The sequence below is a fragment of the Tachysurus fulvidraco genome, chromosome 4, assembly GCF_022655615.1.
Source record: "Tachysurus fulvidraco isolate hzauxx_2018 chromosome 4, HZAU_PFXX_2.0, whole genome shotgun sequence".
NCBI lineage: Eukaryota > Metazoa > Chordata > Actinopteri > Siluriformes > Bagridae > Tachysurus > Tachysurus fulvidraco.
The window spans coordinates 21142480-21161657 of NC_062521.1; the positions used below are offsets into that span (position 1 = coordinate 21142480).

The window sequence follows — 19178 nt, forward strand, 5'->3', positions numbered from 1 at the left end:
GATTCTCTGTTCAGAGGGAAATGTAGCTACAGTGTTGTTGAATTATTGGCATCTTTTACAAATACTGTTTCTTACAGATGGGGGATTATAAAAAGGTTTTTCTGAAGGATTAGGTGCCAAAAATACAAAGGTTTCAAAACATCATGGAGAGGTTTCTAAATCTCAATAAATCAGGGTCCAAAAAAACAAGGCTAGACAGAATTTTTTTAAATTAATTAATTAATAAGCAAGCAAGCAATGATAACACCTTAGTAATTAAAATAAGGGTTTTAAAGTAAAGTATTTATAGGCAGAAAAACAAAATTCTGGTCACAGAAAGATCCAGTGAGATTTTCCAGGCCACCACATTATTCTCCTATAAGCTGTGAGAATGTTTATTGCCTTATGTAATGGTTGTAAAGATGGTACACAAGATACAATTATTCGTGGACAAAAAAAAAACAGAGATAAAAATCAATTTAAATCTGCATAAAATTCCCCGATCCACTCACACGATGAAGTATCTTTGACTACAGCCCTGTACGAATGTCCATTGGATCCATTCGTAAAATATATATGCTTACTTTATTTACAAAGGGTGCCAATAATTTACAGCAAAGCACTCTAAGCCCACAGATCTCTATTTGCTCAATCTATAATAGGTCTTCAAAGTCTGGGTGAAGCGTGACTTCTCTCCTACGCATATTCTATTTCACTATTTCTGTAGAGATTTATGTTTTAGTCATTTAGTCTTTAGTTTTCTTTCATTTCTTCTACCCCTCCTTCCCCTCCTTCCCCTTTCCCGCTTCCTTGATGGATATCCTAGCACTTGACTGAGGAAAACTGGGGCCTCTAACTTTGCATGATGTTAATGCAGAAGTGCGCTTGCTGTTTAAAGCATGTAAACGCACAGTGCTTGTTGCTTGTTTTTATTCAGACAGACACTTGTCACAAGGCTGCTCTTTGTCTATATGTATAAGGCTTTTTTTATGATGTCAATGCATCCTGTGCAGCACGCCTGTCCAGCATGCTGCGGTGTCCACCGGCACTACCCATGTCGGTCTGCCCGCTTCTGCATCTGCATCTGCAGCTTTGCCCAGTCAGCTGGCCGCCAATCAGGTGCCTGAGCAGACTGCTGAACCAGCCTCTGTAGGCTCTAGCCATGTCAGGTAATGCTGCATGCTTCCATTTTGCTTGTCATATCGTGTCACTGACTACTTCTCTGTGGTTTGTTGTTTTTTGATCTCAGGTATGTGTGTGATATAATAAGCCTTTGTGTGATGTTTGTGGTTTAAATTAAAGCTCCATTTGTGATGTTTTGATAATCCACATTTTAATGTTTCTAAACGTGTACAAGTGTTCATGTACAGTAGGTCAAGACCCATGGATTTGGCTCCTTAAATTTCTAGAGAATGTTAGATTTCCTGAATCAAGAGATTGTCTAAATAGTTTCAAACTCGTTGAAGTTATTGAGAGTTTGGCAGTCAGGAACAGATGTCATCCAGTCCAAATAATGCTGTAACTTTTATTTGATTTAATTTATTACCCTTTACATGTTCAGCTTGTTTTTAACTACAATGACAGTCCAATGCTGCTTCCATACTACTGTACATCACCGTATCATTATTACTATATAAATAATGTGGGGTTGTTGTTTTTGTTTTTTTTGCTTAATCAATGACGGTTCCTTTTCAGCAATCCTGGAGCTCATACACTGGTTAATTACTTAATCATTTTTGAGTGAGACTAAGGAAGAAAAAACAAACATTTAAACTCTTGCACAGCATTTTATACCTTAGCTGCCCATGTTGTTAGGCTGGGATATATTTGGTTTTGTGTGTGTTCGCTAGAAGCAGGTCATAAAATTGCAGATCCAGACCCCACAGGTGCTTTCCTCATCAGTCACTGATCCACTGGCTTTCATAACTCTTTTATAACTCTGTCTTCTGCAGCTTTGTATCATCCTCTGAACCACAGGCTGTATCTCAAGCTGACCCTGTGGCTCACGAGGCCTCTGAGGCCCCTATTCACCCCCCCGAGGGGCCACGCCACCTGTCGCTTGCTGCCTCAACCATTTCAACTGCTTTGACTACTCAATCTAGGTACACTCGGCCCTCTATCCAAAACGATGCCACTCGTTTTTACCCCAACCCCCTTTTTCATGTGGAAGATATATAAGTCTAGTAAATGGTCTGTTTTGGTAACAGAACTCAAAATCACCTAGAAGTTTACATCAAAATGTGCATGATCGGTAGACCTTTGTTATAAAAAGCAAATTGACCATCGCCATCTCGTGTTTGGTAAATTTAAACATGACCAGCAGCTTGGATGCATACTGTAGGACAGGGCTATCAACCTTGCCCAAAGTAGCTAGGTTATTAGCTGGCTTAATTTCTCTTAGGCACGTTAAAGTCTCAACTTAAAAGGTCTCATCCATTCCCAACCACTCCTGTAATATAGTATAAAGGGTATCCACTGTTAGTGACTAGCGACTTATATTCCTCCACACATTCAGTACATTCACATTCGGCAGCAAGAGAAAGATGTAACTTTAAACTGTACCTCAGTCAATCTTTCATGCCTCTCTCACTGGCTCCCATTAAGAAACCATGTGTATCAGAAAGGGTCGCCGCCCACCTCTGCGCTGGATGCCCTGTCAATCACTCCATACTTCCGCAGCAGAGCTTTGCCCAAACGCAAGCAGTCAGGAAAAGCAAAGAAAGTGAGGTACAGACATCCACCTGGCTTAACTTCGTAGAGGGTTGTGCAGAGTGGCTGAGGATGCTGGGATACAGGGCTACAAAATACTGTACAAGAAGGACTTCAACAAAACCTGATGAATCACAACTTTAGCTAGCGATTGTTTTGCAATCTGGCCATCCAGAGAGTTTCATGTGCTCTACTGCCATGGCCCAAAGTTTTTGAGCTAAATCATAGTTTGGCTTTGTAAGAAGCCATTAAAGGATAAAAAGGGATAAAATTCTAAAAACCTTGACTTTAAAAGAAGCACTGATTGAGAGATTTGTGGTATGACTTCTTTTCTACAAATCAGCTGATCATTTCATTTAGTATAACAGCAAAAAATGAAAATGCAGGATGTGTTCTACACTCAGGGGCCACATTAATAAGAACACCTGCACACCAATTATCTAATCGGCCAATCATGTGTCAGAAGCGCAGCACAGAAAATCGTACAGTTACGTCAAGAGACCGTTGTCTCCAAAAATCCAAGGAGTTCAGCAGATTCTGAAATGTTCATACTCGCCCATCTGGCACCAACGACCATGCCATAGACGAAGTCACCGAGATCACATTTTCCCCCCATTCTGATGTTTATATGAACATGAACTTAAGCTCTTGACTTGTATCTTCATGATCTTATGTACTGCGCTGCTATCACGTGTCTGGCTGTTTGGGTAACTGCATGAAAGGGCGACGGTACAGGTGTTTTTCCGGCGAGTGTATGATGTCACATAAATCAAATACATCAGTAACCTCTGTGGTGGTCTAGATAACATCAGAAGGCCTGGATGCATTTGCTAAGGCTGTGATTTTTACACAAATCATACTTGCCACTTTTTAGATGCATCATTTTTATCCTCAGGGTGACACAAATGGTGTGATGTCACAATACAGTATCCCGGTGTGACAGTAAGAGTGATTGTAGTGTACAGCTCCACCATCCCACGCTCACCAGTATTCACTCTGCACGTCCCCTGCACTCTTCACACACACACACACACACTCACAGACACACACTCCGTACTAACCAGCAGCTCTTCATGAACTTTAAAACCCATTGGCTTGAGTTTACTCAAATAGCATCTGGAAAATATTTGCCTTCGTCTCATTTGACTTGTTTTAATGTGTGTACATTTGCTTATTAGTGCACACAAACTGATAATTAACCCCTTAACGTTCCAACTGTTTATCTTAAAACTGCTACAGATTATTTAGGTCAATCATAGTTATGTTATGTTAAGAGTAATGTCTGGATGCAACAAAGGATTCTGAGAAATTAAGGGGTTACGTTAAATAATGACATCTCAAATGAGTCAAGACAATGGCGGCAAGTTGTTTGTTTGTTTTTTGTTTTTGTTTTGTTTTTTTTGTTTTAACTATTTTTATGTACTTTCATTAAAAAGTACTGATTTCGCTGACAATGTTGAAATCTGATGGAGGCCTCACGCATGCTTCTTCAATGCTCCTGCTCTGCTTTGTCTTCGCTTTATGACTCCATCAACCCTCCCTTGAGGTTGATGCAGTGTGGACTGGAGTGAAAACGAATCCAGTGTGGGGTGATGAGACTTTGTTAAACATGTTAAACATATGCATAGATTTGTTCATATGTTTGCTTCTACCAGTTAAGACTGAAGATTGATTTTAATGGAATATACAGCTTCTCTGTAAGCACACTCTAGCTATATAAAATGAAAGAACCAGAATTAGGATATGCTAAGGCATCTAAAAAAAGGCACAGAGGCAGTGCAGATGGTTGTGTTGCCGCCTCACAGATCCAGGGTTCACAGTTTGTTCCTGAGCTCGGATTACTGTGTATGCTAGGTTTTGCATGTTCTCCTTATACCCGAGTGGGTTTCCTCTGGGTTCTCCAGTTTCCTACAAAAACATATGGTGAATTGGTGTCTATAAATTGCCACTCGCATACCATCCATGCTATGAATACCCACCCGGTATACCTGAAACAGCCACTGGATCCTAACAAAGATAAAGACGTTACCGAAGGTCCAATGAATGATTACAAAAATATGCTTTTTTCCCCCCTTTAAGAGCCATTACTTTAGATTTGTTATACAATCACAACACTTATTTCATATTTGGAAATACTAATTTATAATACTCTACCAAATAATGTTCTGACAGTCATAAGGTATCTTTTTTAGTGTATTGTCCACTTCTACTGTACCTCATGTCTTCCATTGCAAAGTTTTATCAGAATGTCCCATAAAACATTATAACAGCTATGAAACTCTGGACTATGATACCAAAATGAATATATTGTGGTCCTTTATGGAAGATTGTTATACACGCACTGGCTACTTTAACAGTAACACCTGGAACCTACAGTACACCGTCCAATCGTCCAATCACGTTAGTTACAGGCTCACAACAGGAGCTGGATAGTTTAATATTCGGGAAAAGGTTTTTTTTTTTTTTAAATCCTTTTGGCTGATAGAAGTGGAACCTTATATTTCTTCTGCTGTTGTAGACCATCCACCATAAGATTCGACATGCTGTGGGTTATGAAATGCTTTTCTGCACAGCAAGGTTGTGTCTTTTAAGTTGCCGTAGCTTTCCTTTCAACTCGAGCTCCGGGTTTCATTAAGGGGTTTCAACCAACAGAACTGCTGTTCACTCAGAAGCTCAGCAACAGTGTGAACTTAAACTGATTTACATGATTTTTAAGGTATTGTGCTCCTTCTCTCACACGATCCAGTCAATATTTTCCTGAATGTGCAAGTATACAGATGTTTCTCTTAAAGTGGCTGGTGAGTGTATATAAAGCATTGTGCTGTCATGGTTTTTTACCATGGCAACTACATACGGCTTTACTGTGGTGTGTAACATAATGGTAACTATTGTTAGTACACTCAACCAGGACATTATCATGGATTTACTGTGGTGTTTCTGTTAAATCTTATATTACAAATGACAATTTACAAATGACAGAGATAGCACAGTAAGCACAGTTTCTGTAAGGATTACGAATGAGAGTCAGTCACTTTAGTCAGCGAGCCAGTGATAGAGAGCTATTTCCTGTTTGGCTTGACAAACTTGTGTACATGGACACATCGGTATATGTTTGTTTAGTTCATGCTGAGTGAGTAAGTGAGCGAGTGAGTGCATGTTTTCCGTAGATGAAATGCATTTTTTTTATCCTGCTTTGTTGCCATGTTCACTTATACTGTAACATAGTGCAGTGACTTTCAGACATCTGTTTTTGCCACCGTCAGGCCAAGCAGAGCCAGATATGAAAACATCTGCCTGTATGTGCATGTAAAGGAGCAACATATGGTTTAGGAAAGAAAACCGATCTGGTCTGATATACAGTGCAGTACAACTACATAAAATACTGGATATAAAGTTAGACTACTATCATGTAAGGAAATGAGTTACCATGGAACGGTTTGCTTACTGAATACAATTGTAAGTCGAAGTAATGTATGTCGAATGTATACGGCTATGGGTGTACATGGCTTTTTTTGTGGAAATCTCAGTATTTTGGATGCTGCCACTTTCTCACACACTTTGCACTATCACTTTCTTTCACTGTTTGCATTGTAGCTTCACCATGCAGTCCTCATCCAGTTACAGATCACAATACCAAACCTCCGCTACCAGGTACTGGTGCAGCACTGCTTCTTTTCCAGCCCTGCAACTTTCTTTCTCTCCCTCCATAACAGTGTCAGAGTAAATAACAAACCTTGCTCTTCCCTCCCTCCCTCTCTGTTCCTAGCCTGCTGACTCTAAGGACGATACTCATGCTTTAAAGGTGTTTCTTTAACCATTTGTCTTTTAACCCTTTCTGACCAGTATGTACGTGTGAAAGTCCTGTGCTGACCGTGTTTTACTGTGATGATGGCATCTCTAATTTATTTATTTATTTCTATTTAAACACTGACACCAGGCTCTTCTATTGTTTACGAAACAATACTAATTGTTTACCTTAAAACAGATGAACAGAAAATCGCAGGTAGGTCATGTGACACCTGGACCCCCTTAAGTGGAAACGATCAACTATTTTTTTTTTCTTTCTTTCAAGTGTTTTTGATAAAATTGCCTAATTAGTTAGTAATCCAAACGGGTGTGATGTCAGTATTGTGATGCCATGTATTATCTTATTATTTTTATTTTTATTTTTAGCAACCAGTATGCACCACCTATGCAGCAAGCTCAACATGTTCAACAGCCTGTTCACATTCAATCCACTCCACCCCTTCAACAGGCCCCACCCATGCAGCAGAGCTCCATTCACATCCCTGTAGGTCCACCTTCAACTAAAGTCAGTACTGCCACCATTGTACCTACAGCTTATCCCAGTGCTCCCGGTAACTACCTCACACTCAATCCAGCACACTTGTATCGTGATAAGTCTTTTCTGAGAGACATAAAAACACACCTGAGGGTCTATGTTTTTATGACACAAAGGCATACTTGGAAAAAAATTTCCAGATCGATAAATCCAGATTATATGAATATGCAAACTAGTGCTTCAAATAGTGCCCTCATTTGCATATTGAAATCTGATAGGTTCTTATACTTTATAATGTAATAACACTTGGCAATAAATCAGCATCTTCAGTGATTTTTAATTTGTCTAAACACTTTAGTGACACATTTTACAGTGGCCAGTTTGTGAACTTAGGATTCAGAACTTTCAGGTTGTTTGTGTGTAAAATGGTTCACGTCAATAAAATGAATGAAATTGGGCACAGACGCCATTATTATCACCACATATACATTACAGCACAGTGGAATACTTTTATTTGCGTATCCCAACTGTGGAGGTGGTGGTTGGATTGCAGGGGCTGCTATGATACAGCGGGTTAGAAGGTTAAGGGCCCTGTACAGTTGCCCAGTAGTGGCAGCTTGGCAGTGCTGAAGCTTAAACCCTGACCTTCCAATCGATAACCCAGAGTTTTAACCACTTGAGCCACCACTTTCCCAGTTTTTAAATATCCCAGCTTATTAGGATGCTGAGGTCAGAGTGTAGGGCACTGTGTGGCACCTCTGGAACAGTTAAGATTAAAGGCCTGGCACAGGGGCCTAGCAATGGTTGCTTGGCATTTCAGAACCCCGACCTTCCGATCAGTGACCCAGCACCTTAACTTCTGAGCCACCACATTGTAGAAACCATATAACGAAATCTAATGAGTTTTCAGAACAACAGTTCTGGATGTTCTGTCACATTTATGACTCCGGGACAACATTGTATATCAGTTGTTTATTCCTATTTGTTACAGATACAATATTTCAGGTCATATGTCATTTTATTTATTTAGAGGTTGATTAAGGTAGCCTGTGAGGTGGTGCTGGGCCTGAGGAAAACAGGGTGGACAAGGGTTTATTAAAAACTCAGATGCTAGCACAAATTACGAGTTTGATTCACATCAGTTCACAATGTCAGATGTTTACTGTAAAACACACACACACACACACACACACATTTTGTAACAGACACAGCAGATAAAAAACACAATGCATTAAGTAATATAGCTCATCTACAGGCTTAACCTGAACACAACAAAAGGGCACCAGAATGCATGAAATAGTACCTAACATTACACATCCACTACAGTTTGTATTTTTAGTGCAAATGACATTGTTTTAGACTTATATCTTGTATATCTCAACATACCGTGCTTCTGATCTTCGAGCGCTAATAGAAACCTGAAGTTCTTTTCATCTTGTAATATTCTCTGATTACAGGGTGTGAGTTTCAGGGGCAAAAGGCACAGCGTGTCCATTTCAGTGAAGGTAAACTCTCTATTGAACTAGCCTGTTACACAGCTTCACATTGTCCTGAGCGGTTTAGAACAGTTGCCGTGCAATGTCACTTAATTCAACTTTTTAAAGTAACTTTTTTAAGAAGAGGGTCCCAAAAGAGAGTGTTAAGAGGAGGGTCCAAATGACGGCTCCAAGAGACAGTCCCAAAAGTGAGCTTTAAGAATATTATCCTAAAAGTGAGCTCTAAGAGGAGGGTCAATAGAAAGGGCTCTCAGAGGAGCATCCCAAAAGATTATTTGAAGAGAGGGCAATAAGTGTGAGTGCCAGAAGAGGGTGCTAGGAGACTCTGAGGAGTCCCTTGGGTGTGCTCTAAGAGACAGTCCTAATGCTAAGACAATCCCAAAAAGGTTTTGATGGTAAAGCAGTTTTGATCAAATTGGAATCACCCGTCCTGTTTCATTACTCTAAAAAAGTGAAAAAGTTGGAAAAGATTATCCCAACCAAATTAGCGTACAGCATTTCTGCCTGCACTGAATGAGAAGTATTAGTAATTAAAAAAAAAAAAGTATTTTTCCATAAAATTTAGGATGATTCTGGATGTCTGAATTTTTTTTTTTTCTCACGTAGCCCCTGTTCAAGCCCCTCCTCCTGCCCAAGTTCATGTTCCTCCTCCTGCCCCAGTTCATGTTCCTCCTCCTACCCAATTTCATGTTCCTCCTTCTGCCCCAGTTTATATTCCTCCTTCTGCCCCAAGTAATTTTCCCGCTCATATCCCTACTGCTCCTGTCCCAAGCTCTGCCCAATCCTCCAGCAGACCCCCCTGGGTCATGGATGACACTTTTGCCCATAAGTTTGAACCCAGCAAGACCACCACCACCAGCATCAAAGTGCAGCCTCTTCCCACTGCAGCCCCACCGCCTCCTGCCTTCATCCCCAACCCTTCTTCTGCCCCAGCTGCACTCAGCTCTGCCCCAGCACCTGCTATCCCCGCCCCTTTCCCTCCTGTGGCTCGTGGCGTGGCACAGAGAGCGGAGCGCTTTGCTGCCAGCAACAGGACACCGATGTGTGGGTCCTGCAACAACATCATCAGGTGCAAAATAATAAATATACACACACATTCTCATAAATCACAGAAACTCATACAGTTGACTCAACAATATGTAAAATTCTATTATTTTTAAACTACTCACTGTTCCACTGTAGGGGGCCCTTCCTAGTGGCGCTGGGCCGATCATGGCACCCGGAGGAGTTTAACTGCCATTACTGCCACACGTCACTGGCTGACGTCAGCTTCGTGGAGGAGCAGAATAATGTTTACTGTGAGAACTGCTATAGGGAATTCTTTGCCCCTACCTGTGCCCGATGCAGCACTAAGATCATGGGAGTGAGTTCTAGCACCTACATGCAAAAAAGACACTTAATCACCCACCTAGTTCTAAACATGGTACATGTGTAGGAAGTCACTCTGCCCACTGTGTCCTAAACAGGAAGTGATGCATGCTCTGCGGCAGACCTGGCACACTACCTGCTTTGTGTGTGCTGCATGTGGGAAAGCGTTTGGAAACAGCCTCTTTCATATGGAGGATGGAGAACCTTACTGTGAGAAAGGTAATGTAAGAATGGAAGACTTGCTCTATATGATGTTTTCTGGTAGTAATGAATCTGGTGTCTATTTAACTATTTATTCCATTTGAAGGATCGTGTTATTCCTTGCTGTAAAACTTGTCCACTTATACAGTATGTGCTCATCCCTTATAACATCCCTTATAACAGCCGCTATGAAGTGAACAATCATTCATTCATTCATTGTCTACCGCTTATCCAAACTTCTCGGGTCACGTGGAGCCTGTGCCTATCACAAGCGTCATCGGGCAACAAGGCAGGATACACCCTGGACGGAGTTAAAGTGAACATACATTATGAAGAAAGAAAAAAAAAGCATTTCTTATGAACCTGAATTTAATTTTATTCAGGTGATCGAGTTACATTTTTTTCATTGAGCTTTTTACCTAACTAGAATATGATATTTCACATTACACATATATATCTGCGATATTATACGTGTTAAAACTTTCCTGGATAGAAGAACTTGAAATAAAATCATCTGCCAAATGAATGAATTTTATGTTAGGATATAATCCACGGTCCTCATCTTAAAGGAATACTCAATCATTTTTAACGTGATCTCTATCACATGTATGTGTGGCATTTGTGCGATACCCAGGCACGGCGCTAACCCAGCCACGGAAGAGTTAACTCTCAGTCCAGGTCCCTAGCCCAGATAAAATCGGTGGTAAAATTGTCTGACGTAAAACCTGCACCAAATCTAATATGCGGACCATGTGATCCGCTGTGGCGACCCCAAACAGGAACAACAAGAGTAGTGTGATGCAACCGTCACAAATCAAGAGCTTTGCTTTTATCACTTGTTATAGCCACTATTGCAGATCTTTCCTTGCTTTCTATTGAAGACAAACGAATACATAACATCCTCCAACCTGAAGACTTACCAAATTGTGACAGTGACCCTTGTGACTCCTTCCAAAATTATTCAATAAATGCTCTTTCCAAACATAAGGACATGTTGCTGATTAAATGTTTTTATTTTTAAAATAAAAACCTGTATTTATAAAAAATGTAAAAAAAAAAATCTTACTTTACTAATATTTTTAATGTATTAATTAAATTAATAAAACATGTCTTGAATTTTTTATTATTGGTTTTAGTTTTTTCATCCCTGGGAATGAGCTGTGCTTCTAGAAATAATATTAGAATGTGATAAGTTTAAAAAATTTTTAAAGAATTCACAAAAACAAAACCTGATTTGATTATTTCAAATAAATGTTTCATTACTTCCGTAACACATTCTCAACCCTCCGCTTCCCTAAAGTGTAGGTTTTAAGATTTGTATTTTCTGTATTTCCACCTATGTTTTTTTTTCCCTTAGATTATATTGCGCTCTTCAGCACGAAGTGTCACGGCTGTGATTTCCCAGTGGAGGCTGGGGACAAGTTTATTGAGGCTCTTGGCTACACATGGCATGACACCTGCTTTGTGTGTACGGTAAGAACAACTTGAAATATTTCAAATAAATATCTGCTTTCTTTTGTGTACTGTAATGTAGGTTCTGTTCATAACTGGTCAAATCGCTTATCTTCCTCAGGTCTGCCACATAAATCTGGAAGGCCAGCCGTTCTATTCTAAGAAGGACAAACCTTTATGCAAGAAACACGCTCACGCCATCAACGTGTAGATCCAGCAGGAGTACAGCGATCATTCTGGTCGCTGCCTTTGCCTTAATACCGCTTAGAGAAGGAATTGAAACCAATTTAAATACGGATTCTACAAATCAAGCAGCCCGACCTACGTATTATATACTTAATATTAAAACTATTAATAATATAAAGACAAGTTGATTTGATGCCATGTTATGTTTTAATTGAATACAGAAGTGCTGAATTGAGTGTGTGCAATGAGAATAGATAAATAGATCATCTTTATACATTTAATGCAGTTTGCTATGGAGCGAGCTCTACGTGTACAGTACATACAGAGCTCTGTGAGGGGGAAAAAAATTATTTCAGTTGAATTTGACTTGATCGAGTGCTCCTGCATGTTGCATTTGCAATGTGTTCCTTATAGTTGGTGTGATCGAGGTTTTTTTTTTTATTGTTTTTTGTTTTTTGCTTTTTATCTAACTAGAATTTGATATTTCAAGATTATCGTGTTAGCATTGTGGATTGTGTCGATTTTTCATTGGTAAATGAATGCAACACACCTATAGAGAGGTTAGAATCTTTATCTTAGTTAGCAACACTTGGAATGAGGAATAGTCCTGAGCGTTAACTAAAATATAGTTGTTGTGTGTGAAATATGTATTTTATTCAAAGTGTTCCTGATTTCTTTATTCAGGTCTTGTCATTATTGATGTCGAGATTGCATCTGGTAATGCCTGAAATGTATTAAAGCCCTAAATGAGAACTTTAATAATATTTTTTTATTTAATGTCTTTCCACAAGAGGCTTTATTTGTATACATCAAGGTTTATGAGAACTAAGAGATAATATTGTAACGCGTGGCTGAAACGTCAGCTGCTGCGCTGTTTTATTGCTGAGTTGAATTGACACCTAATTTATTTTTGTTCTGTGCATGCGTGATGGGCAACACATGGATTATTTGAAGCTATACAGTATGTGTGTGTGTATATATATATATATATGGATCAATTCCCGTTCCAATTACAGTACATCAAATAATTTAACTGAAAGTTTCACGTGTTCTCCTCGTGGTCCTCTGGGTTTCCTGTGGGCTCTCCGGTTTCCTCTGAAAAAAATAATAAATCATGCCGGACGGTGGCTTGACTATGCTGTAGTACCGTGTGGTGTGTACAATGCCCTGCAATGGACTGGAGGGTTTATTCAGTCTGTAATCTTCCCTCACACCTCACACCACGATCCTGACCAGGATAAAGTGCCTATTGAAGAGAACTGTACAGAAAAAAATGAAGACAACAGTAACACAGATCGTGATTGCTTTTGATAGCGTTACACAGTTTCTGGAGTTGAATTTGGATTTAGTTTGTTAGATTTCACTTCTGTGTGTATTATTTAGCTATGAATTTTACCATAAACTACCAATTTAGGCAATATTGTAAAAGAAATTGTTGTGAAATTGTGTACTTTGAGTACAGTGTGGACGGTTGTGTAGCTGTGTATGTAGAGACCGTTTAAAACCAATGGGAAAATCTTACAGTACAAGTATATTGTGTACATTTTCACCATATATTTATTTCTTGTATTTTATAGAACTAATAATTGTCTCACATCGTTTGACATTTCTGTGTCAACCAAACCCTTAAGTTATAAATGGGAAACAGTGATTGTGTCGAGATACTTAGTGAACTTGCATAACATAAATCCGGTTTTCAAGTAGATCACTGAAGATAGATGATATTAATATATGTGTGTATTCAATCCTAATCATTTTCTTTAGTTGCTTTGTTGAATGTGCAGGTCTTTCATTCCCTGTCTCATTAATACAGCCTGCATTCCAGCACACTGAGGGTTTTTAAACAGTGTATGTCTGTATAAGGCGGTGCTGTGTTGGAGCAGGTAGCATTGCCTTGTCACAGCTTCTGTGATCGATCCTGAACTTAGGTTACTCTCGGCATGGAGTTGCTCATGCTCAGGGTTCTCTGTTTTTATCACACTGTTCAACATCCTGCAGAACTGGCTATTCTAAATCGCCTCTAGGTGTGAGTGAGGGTGTGAATCGTAATCTGCGTTGGACTAACTTCCAACACATTGTGAATTATCCAGCCTTGTGCTCTCAGTGTAACCTGGACAGACTTCGGAGCCACCACGACCCTGATGAAATTGATAAGCAGTTGAATGAATAAAAGGATGAGAACATCGTAACGTGTTTTCACACTCATTTTCTTGGGGCTGATGATTTTTAATTTGATAAAATTTTAGCAGAAGTTATGGTTAAGCGTAAGATAAACCATGCCACAATCCTTAAATGTTAACGTGTTTGTTAATAACACTAACATTGTTTAAGAAGAAGAGCTTTTTTTTTCACAATCAGGTTCACATAAGTAACCTATCCAGCATTTTTTTTTATTTGTTTGAGACGAAAATTTTAAAATTAATTCAGATAAATGATGTTTGGCTTTAGAATGTATGAATTCTTGTATTTATTTTGTAGGCAGTATGATTGTTCTTATATGCCATAATGCACAGAGCAATCTCTGCTCTGAGCATTTACTACATACACTACACTCCACTACACTACAGAGCAGGAAAATTTCTGTTCTATACAACTCTTTACACAACTCCTGTATATGAACATGATTAATGTGGTGTAATAACTGGAGAGAAAACATCTCCGTAAATGTATTGCCATTAGCTCATTTTTAAGGCCTCCTATTACCATGTGCCTTAATATGATTAGTGTTGTTATAGCTGCCAGAAATGTCCAGAGTGATTATGACTCCTTCCTGTGTGTAATTATTAGAATAAACATATTATTTTGCAATATACTGACATTTGATTGTGGTTTGCTTTATGGAAAAGATAGCCACAATTGTTTGGCTCTGAGATGCTTATTTTAGGTGAAAGATGAGAGCTAAATCAAATATAGGAGTTTTTTATACAATGGAAAAGATTTGTATTTATTTTTTGTTAGGATGTACACTAAGATTTCTCATAGTTGGGTATTCAAGTATAAAAGCTGGTCAAAAGACTGATCACAGACTGATTTCTTAACAAATGACAATAAGTAGAAAAGAATCAACGATGCTAGTTTGAGTGACTCACTGAAAAGAGATCACAAATATTCCCATGACTAAGCCTCGATGCAGCTTGTTTGTGCAATGCAATGGTAAGTACTGTAAAATCATAGGTGCACTTTGTAGGTATGCAGTTATTACCTGTCTGTGGTGATATTTCACCTCTACCCTGTCTATCTTACACTATATGACCTTTTTTAATAGTAGTTTAAACCCACTATTACTCTGATTATGTTTCCTAGAGTTATTAGACAGTTTGACTGGTTACCGCAATCGAATGGATTTAATCCAAACCTCAATAATTGAACAACATGTAGGCCTATAATTAATGTCAGCTTGGGCCGAATTTGAAAGTCTAGAAGAAAAAGTTATATTATTCCAGAAAAAAATAAAATACTGTACAGTCGTGGCCAAAAGTTTTGAGAATTACATAAATATTGGAAATTGGAAAAGTTGCTGCTTAAGTTTTTATAATAGCAATTTGCATATACTCCAGAATGTTATGAAGAGTGATCAGATGAATTGCATAGTCCTTCTTTGCCATGAAAATTAACTTAATCCCAAAAAAATCCCTTTCCACTGCATTTCATTGCTGTCATTAAAGGACCTGCTGAGATCATTTCAGTAATCGTCGTGTTACCTCAGGTGAGAATGTTGACGCGCACAAGGCAGGAGATCATTATGTCAGGCTGATTGGGTTAGAATGGCAGACTTGACATGTTAAAAGGAGGGTGATGCTTGAAATCATTGTTCTTGTTCTTCTAGTTAGATAAACTTATTACTACAGCTAAATCAACAACATGTTCACTAGACCCCATTCCAACTAAACTACTGAAAGAAGTGTTACATAAAGCTGGTGAGCCTCTTCTTAATATCATTAACTCCCCGTTATCTTTAGGTTACGTCCCGAAGTCTTTTAAGTTGGCAGTTATTAGGCCACTCATCAAAAAACCTAACTTAGACCCTAATGAACTGTCAAATTACAGACCTATCTCACACCTTCCGTTTATGTCTAAAATACTTGAAAAGGTTGTGTCTGTTCAACTGAGCTCCTTCTTACAGGAACTCTTCCTTGAAGAGTTTCAGTCAGGTTTCAGGCCCCATCATAGCACAGAAACTGCACTTGTTAAAGTTACAAACGACTTGTTCTTAGCTTCGGACCAAGACTGTATGTCACTATTAGTTCTACTTGACCTTAGTGCTGCATTCGACACTATAGATCACAACATTCTTCTAGATCGCTTACAATATTACACAGGTATTCATGGTCAGGCTTTAAGCTGGTTTAGATCCTACCTGTCTGACCGATACCATTTTGTAGAATTAAATGGTGAATCCTCCAGTTTACTACCAGTTAATTATGGGGTCCCTCAAGGATCATTTCTAGGACCTCTGCTTTTCTCTATATACATGCTTCCATTAGGGAACATTATTAGAAGACATGGGATTAGTTTCCATTGTTATGCTGATGACACACAGTTATATATCTCTTCAAAACCAGATGAAATAGCCACAGTGTCCAAATTAACTCAGTGCCTTAGAGAGATAAAAGACTGGATGAGCTGCAACTTTCTATTGTTAAACTCCGATAAGACTGAAATACTACTCATAGGTCCAAAAACCAGTGCACATAAACTCTCACAACTTAACTCCCATTTAGAGGGATGTACTGTTACAAGTAGCTCGACAGTGAAAGACCTCGGTGTTATATTAGACAGTAACTTGTCTTTTAAAAATCATATCACTCATACTACCAAAACAGCCTTCTTCCACCTTAGAAACATTGCCAAGCTGAGAAACATCCTGTCTGTATCTGATGCTGAGAAGCTAGTTCATGCATTCATGACCTCTAGACTGGACTATTGTAATGCATTACTAGGTGGATGTCCTGCATCTTTAATAAATAGGTTACAGTTAGTCCAAAATGCAGCTGCCAGAGTTCTCACTAGGACAAGAAAGTATGACCATATAACCCCAATTTTATCATCTCTACACTGGATACCTGTTAAGTATAGAATTGACTACAAACTGCTGCTACTTACGTACAAGGCTCTTAATGGTTTAGCTCCCATGTATCTAACTAGTCTTCTAACACGTTACAATCCTTCACGCTCTCTGAGATCACAAAACTCAGGACTTTTGGTAGTTCCCAGAATATCTAAGTCTACTAAAGGTGGTAGAGCGTTTTCTTATTTAGCTCCCAAACTTTGGAATAGTCTTCCTGATAGTGTTCGGGGCGCAGACACACTTTCTCAGTTTAAATGTAGATTAAAAACTCATCTCTTTAGTCAGGCGTACACATAATACATCCCATAATATCATGCACCAGTGCATCAGACCAGCACATTTTTATGAACAGCAGATATGTTAATCCCTTTCCACTGCTTCTCTCTTTGTACCCATCCCGAGGCATCCAGACACTGTACCAGCTCCCAATGTCCTCTGTGGGATGAAGCCTTTGGACGTCCACTGAGCCGAGGCCGACTCTAAGAATCCAGAGACATCTCCAGTTAGACTCTGTGGTACTCAGGAGATCAGAAGTCCTTGAACCTCACACCAATACAACATTTAACTGACTGTATATTACAATCACACCCCCAGTGTCACCCATATGAGGATGGGTTCCCCCTTGAGTCCGGTTCCTCTCAAGGTTTCTTCCTTTACCAATTTAAGGGAGTTTTTCCTTGCCACTGCTGCCTGAGTCACCTCAGACTTGCTCATAGGGGAATAAATACATACACACTGTGAACTATATACATCTAATAATAATCTAGAATTTTTATTCTGTTAATTCTTATTTCTTTTATTATTCGTTAATTCCTTTATCATTAATTATGTTTACCTTCTGCTCTGTGTTTATGTTCTGTAAAGCTGCTTTGAGACAATGTCTATTGTAAAAAGCGCTATACAAATAAACTTGAATTGAATTGAATTGAATTCCATTGTTAACCATGGTGACCTGCAAAGAAATGCGTGCAGCCATCATTGCGTTGCATAAAAATGGCTTCACAGGCAAGGATATTGTAGCTACTAAGATTGCACCTAAATCAACAATTTATAGGATCATCAAGAACTTCAAGGAAAGAGGTTCAATTCTTGTAAAGAAGGCTTCAGGGCGTCCAAGAAAGTCCAGCAAGCACCAGGATCGTCTCCTGTGCCACCAGTGCAGAGCTTGCTCAGGAATGGCAGCAGGCACGTGTGAGTGCATCTGCACGCACAGTGAGGCAAAGACTTTTGGAAGATGGCCTGGTGTCAAGAAGAGCAGCAAAGAAGCCACTTCTCTCCAAAAAAAACATCAGGGACAGATTGATCTTCTGCAGAAAGTATAGTGAATGGACTGCTGAGGACTGGGGCAAAGTCATATTCTCCGACGAAGCCCCTTTCCGATTGTTTGGGGCATCTAGAAAAAGGCTTGTCAGGAGAAGAAAAGGTGAGCGCTACCATCAGTCCTGTGTCATGCCAACAGTAAAGCATCCTGAGACCATTCATGTGTGGGGTTGCTTCTCATCCAAGGGAGTGGGCTCACTCACAATTCTGCCCCAAAACACAGCCATGAATAAAGAATGGTACCAAAACACCCTACAATAGCAACTTCTTCCAACAATCCAACAACAGTTTGGTGAAGAACAATGCATTTTCCAGCACGATAGAGCACCGTGCTATAAGGCAAAAGTGATAACTAAGTTGCTCGGGGACCAGAACGTTGAAATTTTGGGTCCATGGCCTGGAAACTCCCCAGATCTTTATCCCATTGAGAACTTGTGGTCAATCCTCAAGAGGCGGGTGGACCCACTAATTCTGACAAACTCCAAGAAGTGATTATGAAAGAATGGGTTGCTATCAGTCAGGATTTGGCCCAGAAGTTGATTGAGAGCATGCCCAGTCGAATTGCAGAGGTCCTGAAAAAGAACGGCCAACACTGCAAATACTGACTCTTTGCATAAATGTCATGTAATTGTCGAGAAAAGCCTTTGAAACATATGAAGTGCTTGTAATTATATTTCAGCACATCACAGAAACAACTGAAACAAAGATCTAAAAGCAGTTTAGCAGCAAACATTGTGAAAACTAATATTTATGTAATTCTCAAAACATTTGGCCACGACTGTAAATAAGAAGTTTAATATTTAGTAGATAGATGATGTTAGATGTCTGACAATTTACTACTATTTATAACTAGATAGATAGATAGATAGATAGATAGATAGATAGATAGATAGATAGATAGATAGATAGATAGATAGATAGATAGATAGATAGATAGATAGATGAACATTACAATCAGCAACATAATGAATAGGGATTCATTCTATATAGTGAAGATGAGAAAACAAAGACAAAAACATGGACTACACTTAGCTTCTGAATCTGAAAATAATGTGTATGCCAGCTGTATATATTGTGACCCTGACCATATTATTACTGAAGATGAACGAACGAACGA

The 19178-nt window shown here is 39.1% G+C and overlaps 1 protein-coding gene across 1 annotated transcript in view; it reads left to right on the forward strand.

Annotated features, from left to right (window-relative positions):
- ldb3a (LIM domain binding 3a) overlaps positions 1 to 13862 on the forward strand; it is a 42850-nt gene extending 28988 nt beyond the window's left edge. The window contains exons 9-19 of the mRNA XM_047812136.1: positions 993 to 1148; positions 1932 to 2081; positions 2584 to 2706; positions 6283 to 6339; positions 6862 to 7046; positions 8428 to 8475; positions 9073 to 9535; positions 9649 to 9829; positions 9933 to 10053; positions 11393 to 11508; positions 11609 to 13862. Of these exons, the coding sequence (XP_047668092.1) occupies positions 993 to 1148; positions 1932 to 2081; positions 2584 to 2706; positions 6283 to 6339; positions 6862 to 7046; positions 8428 to 8475; positions 9073 to 9535; positions 9649 to 9829; positions 9933 to 10053; positions 11393 to 11508; positions 11609 to 11698 (1690 nt within the window). The 3' untranslated portion in view covers positions 11699 to 13862. The remainder of the gene's footprint in view (positions 1 to 992; positions 1149 to 1931; positions 2082 to 2583; positions 2707 to 6282; positions 6340 to 6861; positions 7047 to 8427; positions 8476 to 9072; positions 9536 to 9648; positions 9830 to 9932; positions 10054 to 11392; positions 11509 to 11608) is intronic.
- The last annotated feature ends 5316 nt before the right edge of the window (positions 13863 to 19178 follow it).